Below are 20,961 nucleotides of genomic sequence, written 5' to 3' on the forward strand. Positions count from 1 at the left end.
TGCAAAGTAAATGAGCCATCATTATCATTTTAAGGTGTTTGTTTAAACAAGAATTACTGCTCATAAATCGAGAGTCAAATACACCTGCAAAGGAAACGGGTAAAGGAAATTGTAGTCATTACATTTTTAGCTAATAAAACTACCATTTTTACAATGATATATGGGTAAAACAAACAATGGTAGCAAACTCATCATTGCAGTACAATGTAGGTGACGTCACCTCACAATTACAGGAGTAAGTAATCATTACCCATTTCCAGCCAATTACCGTTGTAATTGGAAAATCAAACACGGCCTTTGTCCAAAAACGATATGGCGGGTTGTAGGTTGTGTAGTTGTGTCCCCTAACTGTACTTCAGGCCCACTTACGCATACAACCAATCGTAATGGTTCAACGTGAGCCATCATGCATCTATAACTAGATTTGAAGATCAACCGTGTAGAAGTCGTTTATGGCCAACTTTAAAGATCAAATATGTGTGCCAAAGTCGTAAATGAATGTGAACCATTTTTCGTGTTTACTATCAATCAGTTCGTACATGTGATGGTGATCATTGATTTATGCTCTCTTGAAGCAAGTGTTGGATAAGTTTAAATTCAAGCTCTTCCCTTCGTGCTTGATTTCTGCTCTCTTCTAAATATAAATGTCAAGAATGATATAAAGAATAGTCTTCTAACTCCATCCAAATCGATGAATCTTCAAATCACATCAACCAAACTTAACGATGCGAATTATTTACAATGGGTCACATAGGTAGAAGTGTTTCTTGCAGGAAAAAGAAATTGAAGTATTATTCAACGTTGCGGGATACGTGGGAAGAACTGAACGTAAAATAACTCTTGATGACCATGAGACAGCAAAGAGAGGAATTTCATGTTGCCAAATTTCTCTCTGGTCTTTGTCCTAAATTCAAGCCTGTAAGATCTCAAATTCTTGGAAGCAGAGAAATTCCATCCACTACAGAGACATTTGCCCATGTTCAACATGCAATTCGTATAAGTATATAGAATTCATCTACATCTGATCGCTCAATGTTTGTTTCTTCATCCAATAGGGGAGATGAAAGAAGGCGTGGCGGTCGTGGTTGTGGTAGATGATTTGGTGGTAGAAATTCAGAGGTGAGGTCAATTTGGAAGTAAAAAATGCTTAGGGAGGTCATAATAGTAGCAATGTTGTCAAATAGCATAAGCGATTTTATGCCATAAGGTTGACTGCTTATGCCATCGCATAATCAAATAAGCAATCGCTTAGCCCCCTGCGCTTTTTTTATTTTTTGAAAAAATTCTTTTTAAAAAAAGGGGGGAAAAACCCAAAATTTTATTTTAAAAAATATTTATAATTATTATAAGTGTTTAGAATTTTTTTTTTCTTTGACCTATCTCATTCTAGCTTGTTGCATTGCATGATTATATTTCATTATAGTTGTAACTTGTAACTCCTGTGACTCATTACATGTTTTTTATTATAGTTATATTTCATCACTTTTTTCAACCTATTTCATTATAGTCAAGACTAAAGAGTAAGACTCTTGAAACCTGACACTTGTTCAAACTTCAACCTTGAAAGAGAATGAGAATGAGATTATAAGAGAGAGAGAGAGAGATTAAGAATTTAGGAGAGTTTAGAGTGACAATGAGAAAGAGCATTAGAATGTGGAAAAACGCTTTCTTTTTCTTTTCTTTTTTTTGGTGTGTGTGTGTGTGGGGGGGGGGGGTGGGGGTGGTTGGTTTCACAAAGGTTGTTAAATTGCAAAATAATAATAATAATAATAATAATAATAACAGTAGATCTAATGGTAAATAAATAAATTTAAAAAATTGACAATTGGGCATTATCCCATCACATACTATGTGATGTCATAATCACATACTTGACCACATACAAAAGTATTCCATCACTCTCAAAATCTAGCATATGCAATAATCCTGAGCCATTTCGCATTTGCATAATTGCTTATGCAATCTCACTGGTCGTGGTAATTTATAATGTTCTCATTATGGTCTTTCTAAACACACCATAGATAGAGCTGGGCACGGGACGACTTGACTCAACGGACTCAACTCGTCTAACTCGTTCAAACCTGACTCGACCCAAACCGAGTGAGTGAGTCGATCTGAACCGAGTAGACTTCGTCCAATCCGAACTCAAACCGAGTTGAGTTCAGGTCACCTAGTAACTCCACTCGACCCGAAGTCCAACTCGATATTGACTCGACTCGATCCAAAACCCAACTCATACATACATTATAAAAAAATTTAAAAAAAAAAAAAAAAAAAAATGGTAGATTCGACGTTTCAGATCTGAAATGTCGTTTAACTGATGGAGAGGCTACAATTCCAGCACTGAACCCGACCCGATTCGGTACTTGTGACTGGGTCGGACTTGATCTGAATTAGTCTAGGCCAAACCCGGACTTGGATCGAGTCAAGCATGCTAGACTCGGTACTTATTCAGGTCGAGTTCAGGTCAAGTCTATTTCAAAACCGGGTCGAGTCGGGTCAGCCCTAACTCAATCCGACTGACTCAATGCCCAACTCTAACCATAGATACATATTGGGATCTCACTAGGAGGCCAGCTTGGCAAATCAAGTTCGATCTTCTGATAACGGTTCTGAGGGTTATGTCACCAAGCCCATGTCAACCTATTTCGAATCAAGTACCACAAGTGATACAGTTACGTTGTATAACGATGAGTATGCCAAATTGTTAAAAGATCTTTCCACCCATATGTCCTCTTCCAATGCTACTCTTGTTCAATTAAGTATGATATATCTTGCTTCCTTTGAAAATGTTCCTTGGGTTACTAATTCTAGAGCTTTGGACCCATATGATTGGTAACATAAGTGTTTTATCTTAGTTAGATGAGTATACTACTATTTCCTCTATAACATTAGCTGACGGCACTATAACCCATGTGTTTGGATTGGGTATTGCTAATCCTACTCCATCTCTTCCACTATCATTAGTGTTATATATTCCAAGTTTGTTGTCAATAAGTAAGCTAACCAAATCACCGAATTACTCTGTTACATTTTATAATTTCTAACGTAAATTTCAGGATCTAAGGACGAGGAGGATGATTGATGGAGACATAAAGAGAATGGTCTTTACTATCTTAATAGTAGAATAAGTGGAGCTACACCCGGACAAATATCACCTCATCGATGGCATTACAGACTTGATCATCCTTCTTTGAGTAATTTAAAAAGTCTTCTTACGTGTTTAAGTTAAGAGTATGAAGCTTGTGAGTTCAGCATGGCATCATAGAGGCTCATTTCCACCTCTTGTAGACAAAAGAGTGATTGTCCTTTCTCGTAAGTACGTTATGATTTTTAGAGTCTTGTTCGTACTACTAGTTTATTTGATTTCAAGTAGTTTATTATTTTTGTGGACGATTATTCTTACATTACATGGAAGATCGCCCTAAAGCATTTTCTTGTTTTAAGGATTTCATATGCAAGTGCAAACACAATTCAATGCTAAGGTGTGTATTCTACGTTCAGGTAATGTGAGGGAATATGTATCTCATAAATTTAATCAATATCTTTCATCTCATGGCATTCTTCATAAAACCTCGAGTGCACACACGCCACAACAAAATAGCATAGTTGAAAGTATAAACCAACATTCATTAGAAGTTGCTAGGGCATTGTTATTAAATATGAATGTTCCAAAAATGTTTTGGAGTGATGCAATCTTAATAACATACTATTTAATATAATAGGATATATTAATCATCTATTTTAAATGTAAATCCCCTTTTTTTTAATTTTATGTCCTAATATTCTTATGTCTTTTGTTCCTCCCAAAGTGTTCAGTTGTGTGTATTTTGTACATCAGTCAGATCATGTTCTTGACACATTTAAACCCAAGGCCATCAAATATATCTTCTTTGGATACTCACATGCCCAACGAGAATACAAATGCTATAATCCAATCTCTCATAAACGTTATATATAAGGTGATGTCACATTCTTTGACCAAACTCATCATTTTTCTGAAGGTGGTGAGTCCTTGTAGTTTGAAGAGATTTCCGCTACTGTTGAGGCACAAAAAATATTCCATTGCAATGGTCAGAGAATTCCATGGTGTAGATCTTTTCCACGGTCATTCACTCTGTATTTTGGTAAAAATTAGCATCCAGGGGTATTTTGGTGAAAATCAGCATCCGGGGGTATTTTAGGTATTTTGGTGAAAATCAGCATTCGGGGATATTTTGGGTATTTTGGTGAAAATAAGCATTCGGGGGTAGTTTAGGTATTTTGGTGAAAATCAACGTTCGGGGGTAGTTTAGGTATTTTGGTAGAAATCAGTGTCCAGGGGTGTTTTAGGTATTTCGGTAAAAGTCAGTGTCCGGGGGTAGTTTAGGTATTTCAATAAAAGACAGTAAAGAGGGTGTTTTGGTAATAAAGGGTGCATAGGTGTCATTTTAATGGAGAAAGGATGTACACCACCATTTAAGGGAGAGCTTGGTGGACACCGTTGTTTAAGAGAGGAAGATAGACATTATATGAAGGGATAAGTGGTGGTGATCACCACTATGTAAGGGAGTGGGGCCTATAAATACCCCTCCCCATGCCTCATTTGAGAGGTTGGTCAGTTGGAAGATTGGGACACAAGAGGAATGAAGATATCTGAAGAGAAGAAAGGCAATGGAGGAGTCCATTGCGCCAGCCCGCGCAATGAAGAAATGCATTGCGCCAGCTCGCGCAAATGGAAAATGCACTGCGCCAGTCCGCACAAATGGAAAATGCATTGCGCCAGTCCGCGCAAATGGAGAAAATCCCCTTTGCGCCACTTTGCATGGGGTTTGTCCAAACGTAAAGCCTCTGCGCCACTTTTCAAGATAAGTTGTTTGCGCGCAACCGCGCAACAGAAGTTGTTTGCGCGGAACCGCGCAATGGAGGTTGGAAAAAACTCCTCTGCGCCACTTTAAGAGGAATTCACATCTTAACATCTCCCTCCTGCGCCACTTTAAGAGGAAGATTGTCTTGATGAAAGCTTTCCAACGCCTCTTCTGATGGAACATTGTCATAAGATGAGAACTGGAGCGCCTCTTCTTATGGAAACATGTCCAGAAGCCTTCTCCATGCGCCACCTCTTGTGGAACATGTCTTTAAGGTTTGGCTTCCAATGCCACTTCCTAAGGAAAGATGTCTCAAGGCTTGGCTTCCAACGCCACTTCCCATGGAGGGTTGTCTTGAAGACAAGCTTATGTTGTCCTGAAGCTTCCTTGGTGTGCCACTTCATATGGACTTTTGTCTTGATGGAAGCCTTTTGTCCCAAAGTAAACCTCATGCACTCCATGTTCCTTGTTTAAGCCTGTATACTTCTACCTTCAGACAAATGGCCCCCACACCTTCAGAAGTTGAGTATCAAGGAATTCACAGAGAAGAGAGAGAAAGGAGAGTATGATGGAAGGTCCACATTCAAGGGATCGCCACTCCACAACTCAAGGGATGATCACCGCTCCACATTTCAAGGGATCGCCGCTTCACATTTCAAGGGTTTCAAGGAAGAATGAAAGGAAAGATGATCAGAACTAATTTCAATGGTCAAATCAAGGAAGAATGAACGGAAGGATGATCAGAACTGATCTCAATGATCAGATCAAGGAAGAATGAACAGAAAGATGATCGGAATTTATCTCAATGGTCAAATCAAGGGTTTCAAGCCCGCACAACCCATCTCCCCTAGAGGTGGGCATCGGTCCGGATCAGAGCGGATTGGGTTCAACCCGATCAGATCTAAAATGACAATGGTTTGACCCGGACTCGATCAGATCCGGAATCAAATCCGGGTCACCTGACCCAAACAGATCCGATACATGATTCGCCTGACCCGAACAGAGTCCGACTTGGTCAGAGAAACCGAGTCGGATCGAGTTGGGTACGATTCGGATCCGTGTGAATTTAATTTAACTTTTCATATAATGTGGTCCACTTCAACCTTTAATATATGTTATTTTTTTTCTGAAGGCCTAAATTGATATGTCAAAATGGATGAACGGCTTAGATAAAACATATACATCAAGGTGGGGCCCCACATGGCTCTAAAAAAACTATCCGTTACTGTATTCATGTTTTTACCGAACATGTATATTAGCGTGCACTGCACGAAAGCACTCTGACTTCTTTTTTTTTTAATATATACAGTGAGTGGGGACTTGTTGTAATGAACTTAGCAAGTTATGTGGGTCTTATCATGGGGTATGTGTTATATCTAAACCGTCCATCCATTTGGCGAGCTCGTCATAAGGCTTACGATGAAAAATAAGACAGATCTAACTATCAAGTGGACCACACAAAATATTTAATAGTGAAAATCATTCGTTGCTGCTACTTGTGGTGTGGTCCAGATGATCTTTGGATATTAATAATTTTTTAGATAATACTCTAAGATGATCTCTCAAAATATATGAACGGTGTAGATATAATAAATGCATCACTGGGGGGCCCATATAACTTTAATCTCCTTTGAACCATTCGTACAACTCGGAGCTCGAGGAGCGCCAGTCTCGTCCTCGCACAGAAACGGATTGGCTACTCCCCCTGCCACGGTGCCACCAACCATTGGCTATTGGTCGGTGCTCTGTGGACCCCACCATGATGTATGTGTTTCATCCATGCCTTCCATCTATTTTGATAGATCATTTTACGATATGAAAAAAAAAAAGAGATATATCTAAATCTCAAGTGGATCACATTAAAGGAAATAGTGTTGAATAAACGTTGACCATTAAAAACGTTTTGGGCATAAAAGTTTTGGATCTAGCTGATATTTATTTTTTCCATCCATCTGGGTCTTTATGACCTAATCAACAGATTGGATGTCAAATAAACAGTATAGTGGACCTTAGAAGGATTATAATGGTAGATATCCAATTATAATTGTTTTCTTGTTATGTGGTCCACCTAAGATTTACATGCCTATCATTTTTTTTTTATGATCCCTAAAATGTTCTGTAAAAATGTATGAACGGAATGGATGAAACACATACATCATGGTGGGGCCCACAGAGCACCGACCAGGGGAGCAACCAATCTGCCCCCTTGCACGAAACTAGCCACCTAGCTTGAGGCTAGTGCAGTAGCTGGCGTGTGGTAATGACGGACCATGTGGTTTACGTCCGACGAAAGGATGAGTTTCAGCGGGAAAAACAGGGAATGCTACTCGATCTTCGCACATGCCAATCGGGCACGTGTATGCAACGAAAGCAGATGGGCTTGATCATGATCTGAGTCAAAGTCAAGGTTATAGTCTAACATCTTTAGGCTTCGGGTCGGGTCTGGTCAATTCGGGGCCGGATCCTTTCGGTTCGGGTATCCGGGTCGGATCGGTCCGGATCAACCTCTATCCGGATCCGACCCGAAATACTATTGGATCTGGGTTGACAGACTCGATCAGGCCAATCTAAGCCGTCGGTTCTGTTCAGAACGGTACCGAGTCGGGTCGGATCGGGTCGGATCCACCGGATCGGGTCCAAAATGCCCACCTCTAATCTCCCCTGGAGATGTGATCAAAAAGCATCGAAATGCTGCCGAAATTGTCATCGGACTGTCTTATCTTTCATTTATTGTGTTGTATTAACTGTACTCTGTTTTCAGAATCAAGGGAATCCGAGGATGTAAATGAACTCAAAATAAATGTGATCATTGTTCTCTCATTCTTTCTTTGTTATCATTGAATAAATCCCCCAAATCAAACGCATTTGTTTCCTTGTCGAAACAGCTACTATTCCCATTATGTCTAACACAGAACATTCAGTGGGTGAAATGCTCATACAATGTTTAGCTCCACCTTTGCAAGTCTACTCCAGACATTTCAATCGTGATAATGAAGCTCATGCCATCATACTCCCAGCAATCCTCCTGCTTTGTCAGAAGATCATCGCCCTCCTAAATCTTCATCCTCAGCATCTAATAAAGCTGATTTATCTTTCAAAAAAAAAAAAAAAATTCTAATGAAGGAGATTTACAAATCGCTTTTCACAAGGGTATACGTTCTTGCAATCAACATCATATTTTTTAGTTTGTTTCCTTTATTGGCTTATTACATTTCTTTCAAAAAATTGATTTGTCCTTGTCATCTGTGCCTGTTACTCACACCTTTCAAGAAGCTTTAAGCCATGATGGATGAAATGGGCTATGAAAGAAGAAATGGTTGCTCTATATCAAAATTAGAATTGGACTGTAGTTGAATTACCAGCTAGAGCAGTTGGGTGCCAATGGGTTTATAAAGTGAAGTACAACCTTGATGGGTTAAAAGCTCGATTGGTTACTAAAGGGTACTCTCAGACCCCAGGCATTGACTATTCAAAGACATTTTCTCCCATGGCAAAGCTTAACCCTATACGAGTAGTCATTTCCGTTGTTGCAAATTTGGATTAACCCCAATACCAGCTTGATGTGAAGAATGTGTTTCTTCATGGAATCATACTAAAGAAGTCCATATGGATCAACCACCTAGCTTTGTTGCTCATGGACAGTCAAACAAAGTGTGCCATTTTAAGAAGTTAATTTATGGCCTAAAATAATCTCCAAGGCCTTGGTTCGACAAATTTAATAACATGGTGTTTGAAGATGGGATGAAGCAAAGTCAAGTTGATCACTTTATCTTTATAAGACGAAGTGAGGCAGGTGTCATTGTATTAGTCATGTGTGTGGGTGATATCATTGTCAACAGGAATGACAGTCTAAGTATTGACAAATTGAAGAAATGTTTCCAGCAACACTTCCATGCAAAGGACTTGGGTTGTCTTCGATAATTCTGTGATTTTTTTTTAAAGGTAACGATACTTTGATTGTAAAAAGAAAAAGAAAAAGAAAAAAAAAAAAACAAAGGCTATAGGCAACAAATTACGACCACCACCCTACCAAATCTAACCAATCACAAAGGTTAGATGCAAAATAATAAATTGATCCATTTTAGAACATCGAACTTTTCCCTCTTAAAGACATCCGTTGTCGACCCTCAAGAATCTCGAAAAATGTAGTTGCTCCTCTCCCTCCACAGCCGACTAAAATGCTCGCAAGACCAATCTCCAAACCACCCATCGTTTACCACCGGTTCCCCCCCGCCATGCTTAGGAGGAAATCGACCATAGACCCGACATCACCCGGCGAATGTCGAAGATTGCAAAGTTGTCCCAGACCGTGCGCACAAACCCAACAATAGATGGAAGAGAGGTTTACCAAATTACATGAGCCTTATAGACATAACAAAATAGTTCGGGATAACCACCACTCTCTTCTACAAATTATCTATAGTAAGCACTTTTTCCCTTCCTGCAAGCCAGGTGGAAGCCACCACCTTGGGAGGAGTCCGATAGAACCAAACAAAGGATGTAGCAACACACCCCTATCCCATGGCACTCAACAACTACTCCTTATAGAAAGATTGGGCCAAGAAGCTACCAGATTTGGCTTTGTCCCACACCATTGAGTCTTTCACACCCACTATAAGATTTGTAACCCTGTGAGACTAACCATACACTTCGTTTTCAGTCATGGCACGTTCCATGCGAACCAGATCGGCTAGTTTTGATCGCGACCCTACTTTAGTACTGCAACACCCCGAGACTTGTACCCTAGCGATCACGCTGGCACTATGATTTCAACGCCGCACAGCACACCCCATTGCGTCCCCTAGATTAGAAGTTACAATTTTGGCGTAATCCGAGGTGGGACACACAACATAGGTGGGCCTACTTGCACAAATCTCAATGTTGTCAAATCAATCAATCCATCCATCAATCAACCCATCACTTCTCTCTCCCCATTAGTCAAAGCAACACATGCCTCTCATCATGCAACCCATCCCTTGCCCATGCTTAGCCATCCCTCTCTCCTTCTCTCTCCCCATTCTACCCCTCCCTCTTTTCATAATTCCCTCCCTATCCAAAAAGTTCTACCACAAAAGCTTCCAAACCCCTCTCATTTCTACAAAATTTCCTAGCAAATGAAAGTGAGAGAAAAGAGATTAGACAGATAGAGAGAAGAGATTAGAGAGAGAGAGAAGAAATAAAGAGAAAGTGCTCAAGAGAGGTGTTTAAGAGAGAGTAGTTTGGAGAGTGTTTGAGGGAAAAAATATATATATATATATGTATATTAGAGAGAGATTTAGAGCTTGAGGGAAGGTTAGAGGAGTTAGGGGAGGAGTTTCACCATCCGAGCCGTCCGATTGACGATTCGGCCCAATCTGACCGCCCATCCACCATTGTGAGTGAAAGGGAGGAGAAACTCTCCATTTTTCCTTTCTTTTATTTTTCATGAGCCCACAAGGGTGGGACCCACTTGGTGTATGTGATAGCTGTGTGTAGAGGGCCCCATAATGGTGGGGGCTCATCCAATGGCCAATCTCTTCCTTCCTTCATCCTTTCCTTTCTCTTTATTTTCGTTAATGTTGTGGGCCATTGTGGTGCCCCCAAGTGGGTCATGCTGTGAGACAGCGTGGGCCACCTTATGTAGCCTGCCATGATATTTATTTGTTGTTCAACTTGTTTATAGGGTCATCTAGGTTTGGATGACTGAAAATTGTAAGGATCAACTTGATCCAAAGCTTTTTGGGCCTACCTTAGCATGGCAATGTTGGTGGATGGACTGGATCACCGGCATGTGGACCCCACTAGTGTAAAATTCTTAAATATGCATGAGAGAAGGGAGACAACCAGACGTTGGGTGTTCACAGCGTCTGGGATGCTTGAAGTCCAGCGTCGGTGACGCCTGTCGCCTGGGAGAACACATGAGGGGTGGGGCCTCCACTCGTGGGAGGCATCTTGTTGTATGTGTATAATCCACACCGTCCACCTACTAGGTCAGAACATTTTAGGGTTAGGTCCCAAATCTAAGCTAAAACCAGCTCTTGGGTGGGCCACACCATAGAAAACGGTGATGGTGATTGCACCACTGTTGAAACTTTCTAAGGCCCACTTTGGTGCCTGTGTGCATTGGAACCTGCCAAAGGCATGGTTCTCTGGGCCCACGGTGAGCTGGCCAACCCGATTGATGGTTTGGATCTTACAAATGGACCCCACATGGAAATAAAAAATAAAAAAATTAATGCACAACAAAAAGGGGTTTACGTGCATACCCAGTAACTGTCAGAGGGTGGAAGCCCTTTTTGGGCATTGGCAAGGGGCCCAATTCATGGGGCCAACCTTGATGTATGTGTATAATCCACGCTGCCCATACTTTTTGCCATGTCGTTTTAGGCCTAGGACCTAAATATTAGCCTGATCCAGAGCTCTCGTGGGCCACACCATAGAAAAAAATAGTGACAGCGGCACCCACTGTTGAAACTTTCGAGGCCCACCATGATGTTTGTGGGAAGTGGACCATTCCCAAGTCAGGACTTCTTGGGTCCACGACGAGCTGGTCGACAAGGTGGACGTAATGAATCACCCCGATGTGGTCCCCATTCAACAGCAAACTAAGAACAAAAAGAGGGAAAAAAAAACCAAAACAAAACAAACGAGAGATATATAAAACACGTGTTGGGCATTACAACCCAGCGACGTGAGAGGACGAGAGCCCTCTTCTTGGGTCCATGGCGAGCTGGCCCACCATGATGTATAGATTTAATCCACACCGTCCATCCGTATTGCCAAATCATTTTATGCCCAAGGCCCGAAAATGAAGAAGATCCAAAATCTTAAGTGACCCACACCAAAGGAAATAGTAGCCCAGGGCGCTGCCCCCCTTCTGCAACCAACTGGTGGGCCATTTGTGGGGCCCACCTTGGTGCGTTTGTTCCATCCACACCGTCCATCTGTTTCTCCAGATTATTTTAAGGTGGTGTCCCAAAAACGAGGGGAATCTGAATCTCAAATGGGCCACTCCATTGGGAAGAGCGGGGATAGTGACATCCACCCACTGAAACCTTCCCAGGGGCACTGCCCCTTTTTGCAGCAAAGGCAGTCCCCACTCATGGGACCCACCATGAAGTGTTTAATCCATACTGTCCCTCAATTTTGCCAGACCATTTGAGGCTTAGGGGCCGAAAATGAAGAAGATCAAAATCTTAGGTGGACCACACCACTGGAAACAGTGGAGACGAGGACGCCCACCATTGAAGCCTCCCAAGGACGATGCCCCTTCTTTTGCAGCCACTAGGTGGCCCAACTAGCCGAACCCACCATGATGTATGTGCATGATCCACACCGTCCAGCCCTTTTGCTAAATCACTTTAGGCCATGGACCTAAATCAAACTTGGGTCCAGGTGTTGGATGGACCACATCACATGGAGTAGTGAGGCTCACCTTGATGTGTAATTGTCATGCAACTTATGGCACGGATTTGGATAAATGAGGTGACACGAATATCAACTTGATCCAGCACATCTCGGGGCCACACCTAGGGACTCATGCAGACAATGTGCATGTGCACGTTGTCCAGCAGGGGCCACCTCGTGGGGCCCACCCTAGTGTGAGGACTATCCATATCTCAGGTGGGCCACCCCTCGGGAAAACAGTGGGATAGTGACGTCCACCATTGAGATCTTCCCAGGGCCCACCATGATGTTTTTATGTTATCCACATTGTCCATCGGGTAGCAGGACCCGCCACGATGTATCAATGTCATCCATACCACCCATATGTTTTCCATAACAATTTGGGTCATGAGTCCATAGATGAGGCTGATTAGACCCTCAAGTGAGCCGCACCATATAGATAGTGGGCCGCACCTTTTGAACAATGGGGAAATGATACCCACCATTGGGACCTTTCTAGGGCCTACCACAATGTTTGTCCTCCAACCATCTTGGGCCCACCTAGTGTGGAGCACATAGAGGTGTTTACTTGTGATCCAATTTGTTGGCCCGTATGGGACCTACCTTGAGGCATGTATTATCTCCACACTGTAGTCGCTTGATGTACATATTATGACCATGCCGTAGGCCTACCTTGTTGTATATGATATATCTGATCGTGGGCCTACTTTGATGTATGTATTGAGGTTAGCCTTAGTATATGAGTTGTATGGCACCATTAGGCCCACTTCTATGTATGTGTTGTACTCGCATCACGGGCCCACCTTATTGTATGTATGGTATTGGAGCCATAGGCCCATTTTAATGTAAGGAACGTAGTCGTGCCATCCCACCTTGGGACCCATCCTTGACATATGTGGGGATCGTCGTTTGGATCCCAACGTTGCTTATGATTTAACCCATCCAGGCTCATTATTGTATATTGTGGGCCGCCCTCTTGGGCCTTGCTTGGGGTTGGTCATAGAGCCCACTTTGATGTCCGTCCCAGGCCTACTGTGATCGTTTGTGGACCCTATAATGGCCGCCCCATTTGGATGTCGATAGTAGCATGTTTTGGCCACTTGTGTACGGGCTTGTTGAGTGGGCCCATTGGCTTAAAAGACCACTCAAGTATAGCCTTGTGGGCGTCGATAAACTTGGTTTCCAAGTAGGTTCCACCTATTGTGAATGATGCATTTCCCTTATCATGGGGTGCGATGTTTTACATTTGTGTTGGTATGACACTTCCTCGATTATTTATATGGCATTACATTAGTGATTAGTGCAAGGTTTACGCTTATACTTGCTATAGCACTTTCTTTACATTGATGTGACACCTTCTTTATATTGATGATGCACCTACTCCATGCTACATGTAGCATTTATCTTGCTCTTGATTTAGCATTGCTCTTATGTTTGGTATAGCACTTCTCCTATGCTTGATGCGGTATTACGTTATCATATCTCATCCGCATCATGTTTATGTGACTTGAATGATGGCTAATTCATGATTTTTGACTTGCCTATGTGTGGCAAGGCCGCATTGACGACTTCACAACTTGAGGCATTTTTAGGGGACCCATATGAGATGGGGCCACCCTACATTCACACATTGCATGATGCATTTGCATCCACACCCTAGCGACATCAGGGTCGTGGCCACCACAAGATCATCGTAGTTGACAACTTAGTATGGACATCGGAAATGTAGTTACATTTACAAGGGGCATAGGATGTCCCTGGGTGAAAGCCCATAAACCCTGCGGACCAACAGGATTCTCCAACGTCGAGATCAAGTGGATAACATAAGCACTCGAGTGCCAAATACCAGTAGGCCGCATCTCCCACTGTGTTGGGGTCGCTTGGTATGGGGTGTGACCTTATCCGCCCGGGTGAAGGGGGCTATATGCTAGGTTGAGTCTAACCAGCTCATGAAAAGGGTCCGCTATCAGCAAGCCGGATGGGGATTGGCATACCATTGACAAGGCGGATAGTGAGGTCTCTTCCACTAGCAAGATCATGCGTGCGATGGGGCGGCAGGCCAGTGTCAGAGTGTACTAGACCCCGATGATTCCAGATGGAAACCGTACTGAGGGACGGATTAGACATTAGGATTGGCATGTTGCATTACGTCCTTAGCATATGACATTTGGCCTTTGTAGGTCTTTGCATCGCATAGCCTGGGTATGGCTCATAGTATTTATGGACTTGCTAGTCTGGCCCTCCATCATTCTGCTTACTTGGACATTTGTATGCTTGGCACATGCATTGTGCACACACGAACGCACTCTCTAAGCTTCAAAATAAGAAGCTTAGAGAGGTGGAGGTATAAATGCGATGATGTCTTTAGTTTTAGTACACTCGTGGTTATGCTCATGTGCAAAATACATACATACATATATATATATATATATATATATATATATATATATATATATCACTATAAAAATCTTCCTTGTGAAATCCCATAATCGGAACCTAGCATTTGAGAGCTGGGAGCCGAGAATGGGATACTACGGAGGCTCTCACCGCCGAATTCGGAGCTCGGGAATTCTATAAGCCCGTTCACCGACTTTGGGGTGTGACACCCACTGTCAGCCTCACAAGCTAGAGCCTTCACAAAAGTTAAGCGAAGTCTTCTACTTCTTCATCCAATAAATTTAATGAGGACATTACTTCATGTACACCATTGCGTACGTATCAGAGGAGGAGGTGGGCCACACCGATTTCCCTATGGCTAGGAGAGTATCCGTGATCGTGCTGAAGACCCCATGTACATGTGCGAGCATCTGGAAGACCCTATAGTGAGAAGATGCACATGGGCTACTTTTATGGAGTGATCCAAACCGTTGGATCAAAGGGATGTGATGATCGGGCCGTTGGATCACATGATCAGGCCATTGATCGTGGAGCATCCACACTAGTTTTTCTTAGATTTTATCAGCTTATAAGATTTAGTTTTATTTATGTTATGTGTGGACACCATTATGAGCATTTTTAGTTGATTTTAGTTAAATTAGGGCATTTTGGTCAAATTTCACAAAACACGGTGTTTATTGGAATTTTCAAACTTTCTTGAAACTATAAAAGAAGGTGGGCATGTGACCCTTGCCCTTATTGGATTTTGTGATTTATAAAAAAAAAAAAAAAAATTAAAATTTAAAGAGAGAGAGAGAGAGAGAGAGAGAGAGAGAAGCCATTGCTTTCTTCTTCCATCTTCATACGATTTGAAGATAATTCCATGCGATTTGGAAGTGAGATTAGTGCGAGGCTAATCTTCATCAACAGAAGTGCGAGGTCTCCATTATCCCCGCACCATCTTCTCTCTTCTCCTTTATCAAGGTATTTTCTTCGAATTCTTCGATTCTCCCATCCTAAGCCTTCATCCTTTTATAAATCCATCTTTCCTTTTACCTATCCACAATCCCAAACCCTAACCGACCTAACCTGTCCACCCCACGCCACACGTGTGACCATACGGCCACACGTGTGAATCCTTAGGGTTGGCCATACGGCCACACCTTGCCCCTTTTGCCTTTCCATCATCCTCATATCAAAACTCCTTTCTTCCATTTCCAAAACCCTAACCCTAAACCTAAAATCCCTAATTTTTCTACTTTCGCAAATTACCCAAACCCTCATTTTTACCCTAGGTTGTATTAGGTTTTCTATTTTGAAATAGATCATACCCTATGCTAATTAGATGTCCCTATATCCATTAAATCCTAGTTTCGTTTTATTTAATGATCTTGTGTGATGATGTTAGTAACTTAGGCTAGGATCATGCATGATGTTCTTTTGGTTTTCATGGGATTCGTGATGATTATGGCAATGCCTGTATTTTTTTGTTAATTATCTTAATTCCGCTACGTGATCTCACATGTTATTTGGTTCATGCATCGGTCCTGCGTCAAAATTCCTCCTACAAGGCGAGAGCCAAACCCCAGAACCACCGGTAAAAGAGAAGCAGCGATCAATAGTGACATTCATGTCCAAGGTGAAGCTCGCGAGCCTTGAAAACTCCTCCTAGAAAGGCCTCTTCCCTATACAAGGATCAACCCGAAACTGAAGCCTTTGCTAGTTGCCGCAAACAAAGCACACCACTTGACTTTGTTCTTCACCCTCTGCACTTGTTTCAACATCACAAAAGCCTTACATATCACTGAATCCTTCACCTAACACTCCCCTTCCTGAGTACCATAATTGCACGCAACAACCTCCCAGTAAAGTCTCCCACCCCCCAAATTAAAGTTAGCCTCCCAACCAAAGAAAGATAGTAAGATACCAAAATTTCCACATCACCTTCTCTATTATAACCTTATCCCATAAATGTTTTGCAAGCTTGTTGATGCACAAGGGGAGCCCAAGATACAGCGATGGGAGAGAGCCTACATGGCAATTGAAGACCTCGACTAATCTTTCCACCTATACACTAAAAGTGCACACACTCAGCAATTCCCTCTTCGAAATGTTAACTTTTAGCCCAGAAATCGCCTCAAAGCACCTCACAATTTTTCAAAGATTGTCCACCATCGACTCATCCGCATCATAGAAGATAAGGTATCGTCAACGAATTGCAAATGAAAATTTTGAAACCTGACACTTTCCACCATGAAACCACTAATCAACCTAGCCCCCATTGGCTGCTTTCCAGCATCCTACTTAGTGCTTCCGCAAATACCATGAACAAGAATGGGGACAATGGATCTCCTTACCTCAAACCCCTTGTCAACTGAAAAAAGCCTGTAGGAGAGCCAATGATGAGATTAAAGAAGCATGCCGATCGAATACACTACTAAATCCAATTTCTCTACTTCATCTTACAACCAAACCTCCCCAACCTAAAGTATAGGAAGTCCCAACTAACATGATCATAAGCGTTCTTCTATGTCCAATTTACCAACAGTTCCTTTATTTTTATCCCTGTGCCAAGAATCCACACACTCGTGTGCAATTGAAAAACGAGTCCGCCCAGCATTTACTTTTTGGATATTGGGGCAGCAAGAACTAAGGTGAGTATTAACTTGTCACAACGAAAATATGTGATGAATTTATTAGCCGAGACAAGTCTTATGGGAGTCAAGCTAGTTGAAACTCCTATGACCCAAATCAAAAGCTTCATGTGGATAAGGGAGAATTGATTAATGATCCAGAAAGTTGTCATCAACTCGTTGGAAGCTAATTTATTTAACAATCACTCAACCTAATATCAATTTTCTTGTAAGTGTGGTTAGTCAATTTATGTAGCTCCCTATGTTCCTCGTATAAAAGTCGTGTTTTGTAGACTAGGGTACTTCAAAGGGATCTCCTAATCATGGTATTCTCTATAAGCGTAATGGTCATCTTCACGCAGAAGGGTATTCAAATGCAGACTGGATTGATTCTCCATTTGACAGGTGGTCTACTACAGGCTATTGTACCTTCGTAAGAAAAGTAAGAAGCAAAGTATGGTAGTCCGTTCAAGCACAAAGGCAGAGTACATGGCAGTGGCTCATGTTACATGTGAACTTATTTGGCTAAAAACATTAATGTGTGAGTTAGGGTGATGTTCCTATAAGGCTATATTGTGATAATCAAGCCACCTCTCATCTTTGCCAACAATCTAGTTTATCATGAGAGAACCAAGCAAATCGAAATTGATTGTCACTATATCAAAAAGAAAGTTGTGTGTAAGGAAATTTGTATGTCATTTGTCAAGTGTCAAGATCAGTTGGCAGATGCGTTCACTAAGGCTCTAAATCACACTCATTTGGATCGCCTCTTCGTCAAGCTAAGGATTCATGATATATATGCTTCAGTTTTTTGTTATATCTTTTCCCCTCCTAGAATGGAGTGTTTTGTCGTTTTGGCAAGCTCCATATTTCATATGTTCTTTTTTCTTTTTCTTTTTTCCTTTTTTCTTTTTTTTTCTTTTTTCTTTTTTTTCTTTCTTTCTTTCTTTCTTTCTTTCTTTCTTTCTTCTTCTTCTTTTTTTTTTTTTTTGCATCTTGGTGTACCATTTTTTAAAAACACGAATGTAAAAATGACAATGAGAAGAAAATAGGAGATTCTTCATTCTCAGAAGTGCGGGTTTTACTTGCTTTTAACTCTCTCACTCCTTTAGGTCCTTTTCAAACAATATTTTAACAAAATGAATGGTTTGAAGATTTGGGTCCTCTCCAAGGAGTATTTAACTAAAATACATGGTTTGGAGATTCAATTAAGTGTGATGCAACTCGTACAACTCGACTCTAACTCAGTCTTGACAAGGTTGAGTTGATACCGTAGGTATACAGGCAGGGTAGACATGGGCTGACTCAAATGAGTCACCTGAGACTTGAGCAAGTGAGTCCAAGTCAATCTCATGGGACTCAATCTAACTCAAGCCCATATCTGTTTTCGATTTTTTATTTTGCCCATTTTAGCCTCCAAACCAGACCTAGATTATTGAAGTCTAGGAGCATCCCATGAATTTATTGATTTAATAAAAATATTTTATTGAAAATATTATTTAATTAAAAAATAAATCAGATGCCTATTCAACATTTCAACACACACACACACACACACACACACACACACACACACACACACAAAAAGAGATATTTATTGCCTGTTAAGGTCACACATTAACTAGATTTTATCTTAAAATTAGCCTAGGTATCATTTTTTATTTAAAAATTTTTCTATATTTTCCTTATATTTAGAGAAAAAGGGACTTAGCAGCTTGACTCAGCCAAGTCACAGCCGACTCGTCTGCCACAACTCGATTAAGGACCGAACATGTTGGTCCAATTATACAAGTCTTAAAACCATGCCCCAATGCTTAAAGACATCGAGGAAACTAGCCAAAACAAAAATGATAATGAAAAACTGTGATTTTGAGTCTTTGACAATATCATTTGATTGGGAATAGTTTTTCAATGAAAATGATGTTAAAGACATTTAGAAATAATACCAGCAATAGCAACAACAAAAAAAGTGAAAATGCATACAATTTGTCAGAAACATGGTGCTCAGAATGGACAAAAATGTACAAAGCAAGGGGAAAAGAAGAAATGTGTTTTCATTTTTACTAGTTTATGACTAGTCTGGCCATTTCAGCCAAAATGAAACAGATTTGACTACTTATTGTGTGACACTTGGGTACTTCATAAAACCGCACTATCCTTGGATAGTCAGGTACACCCACCAAGAGTCATCTTTATAAGTACGATATAACATAGTGCATCAGCATATTCTAGCATTAAATTCAAAGATTAAAATAAGAAAAATACCAAATGATGAAAGAAATTAATAAAAAAGAAAACGTTATGTTGCAGCATTTATTGGCATATACATGATCATGGATGCAATGAGAGTGGGAAGATTTACAGAGGAAGAGGGAGAGGAAGCGATGGAGGTGACGGCGAGGGAAGGACCGTGGCGTGAGGAAGAGGAAGGTGAGAGGGTTCTAGAGCAGACACCCTGACGCACGTTCCACACGCCTACCGTCTCGAGGGCAGGCGCGAGGATCAGTTTCCCTGAGCTGTCGTAGCATATGTTCGACTCCACCGAACAAACCACCCCAAACACCGCCCCTGGTTCGTACCTCAGGTAAGCCTTCACCATTCTCTCTCTCTCTCTCTCTCTCTCTCTCTCTCTCGCAGCTTCAAAACTCTGCCGCCTCTTCCTCCACCATTACTTTGCACTTACATAGGGTTTTATCTAACCTGCGCCGTCGGGTTCATAGGACCGCGGTCAAACTACCGCGCCGCTTTGAGCAGCATTCGGCGTAGTGACAAACTCTTTCTCGGCTCGAAAATTTCTCGGGAGACTTATCGGTAAATGTCGCCAAGCATAAAAACATTTAAAATTAGTTATCATCAGCTAAGCCGGTGCGGTTTGGGTGGATATCCGATCCCAAACTGTGAGGCCCACTGTGACGTACGTGCCTTAAATCCACGCCGTTCATCCGTTTTGCCCCCTCATTTTAGGGCATCATTGTGCAGACACTGAATTATTTGTGAATCAGGCTAATGGGTATCTTTTTCAAGAACTTTTGTTAGTGTGTTTGAAGCGATATTATATTTGACTAGAGTTATCGTTTGCCAATTACTCAAATTTTCACAATCAGTTAAACTATGTGGAAACCTTAAAAGAATGAATTGGAGGATTCTCCGTCCTATAATAACTCATTAATCTGCAACCGAAATTCTTGGTAAGCAACTGGTTACAAAGAGGGAGGGTGTTGAGCACCCTATAGAAACCTTAGAAGAATGAATTGAAGGATTCCCCATCCTAGAATAAATCCTTAATCTGCAATCAAAAATCTTGGTAAGGGACTATGGTTACAAAGGGGAGGGTGTTGGGCACCCTCTTTGCCCATACAAGCGTACAACCTTTACTTCACAATACTAAACAAACTACCAAGGATTCATATGGTTCGTGTGCACAAATGATGCAAGTATGTGGGATGTTGTGTAATAATGTGATACATGTGACAAGTGATGGCTGAGATTAGATAAATCTACCCTAACTAACTCACTCGATAAAGCGGTCAAATAACCAATCAATTCGAGTTTTTGATGAGTAGGATCCAATATCTCGGCAAGCCGTAGAGCATACACTCGAACCAACTAGGTGCTCAAATGCAATACATGTTGTTGATGCAGAAATCTGGTTAGCCTTCCCTAGACCTTTGAATACATGCACAGGGAACGAACAAATGAAACCCTGGCTGCAACAGGAG

At 41.5% G+C, this 20,961-nt stretch overlaps 1 protein-coding gene across 3 annotated transcripts in view; it reads right to left on the reverse strand.

The window, feature by feature from the left end:
* Positions 1-19,912, reverse strand: part of LOC131231393 (uncharacterized) — a 59,401-nt gene extending 39,489 nt beyond the window's left edge. The window contains exon 1 of one of the 3 annotated variants that reach the window (XM_058227558.1): positions 19,605-19,912. In XM_058227558.1, coding sequence (XP_058083541.1) covers positions 19,605-19,841 — 237 coding nt within the window. In that variant the 5' untranslated portion in view covers positions 19,842-19,912. The remainder of the gene's footprint in view (positions 1-19,604) is intronic. The other 2 variants (XM_058227557.1, XM_058227559.1) reach the window with 2 other exon arrangements.
* Positions 19,913-20,961: the final 1,049 nt, after the last annotated feature.

Source organism: Magnolia sinica, chromosome 17 (genome assembly GCF_029962835.1).
Source record: "Magnolia sinica isolate HGM2019 chromosome 17, MsV1, whole genome shotgun sequence".
In the NCBI taxonomy this organism is placed as follows: Eukaryota; Viridiplantae; Streptophyta; class Magnoliopsida; order Magnoliales; family Magnoliaceae; genus Magnolia; species Magnolia sinica.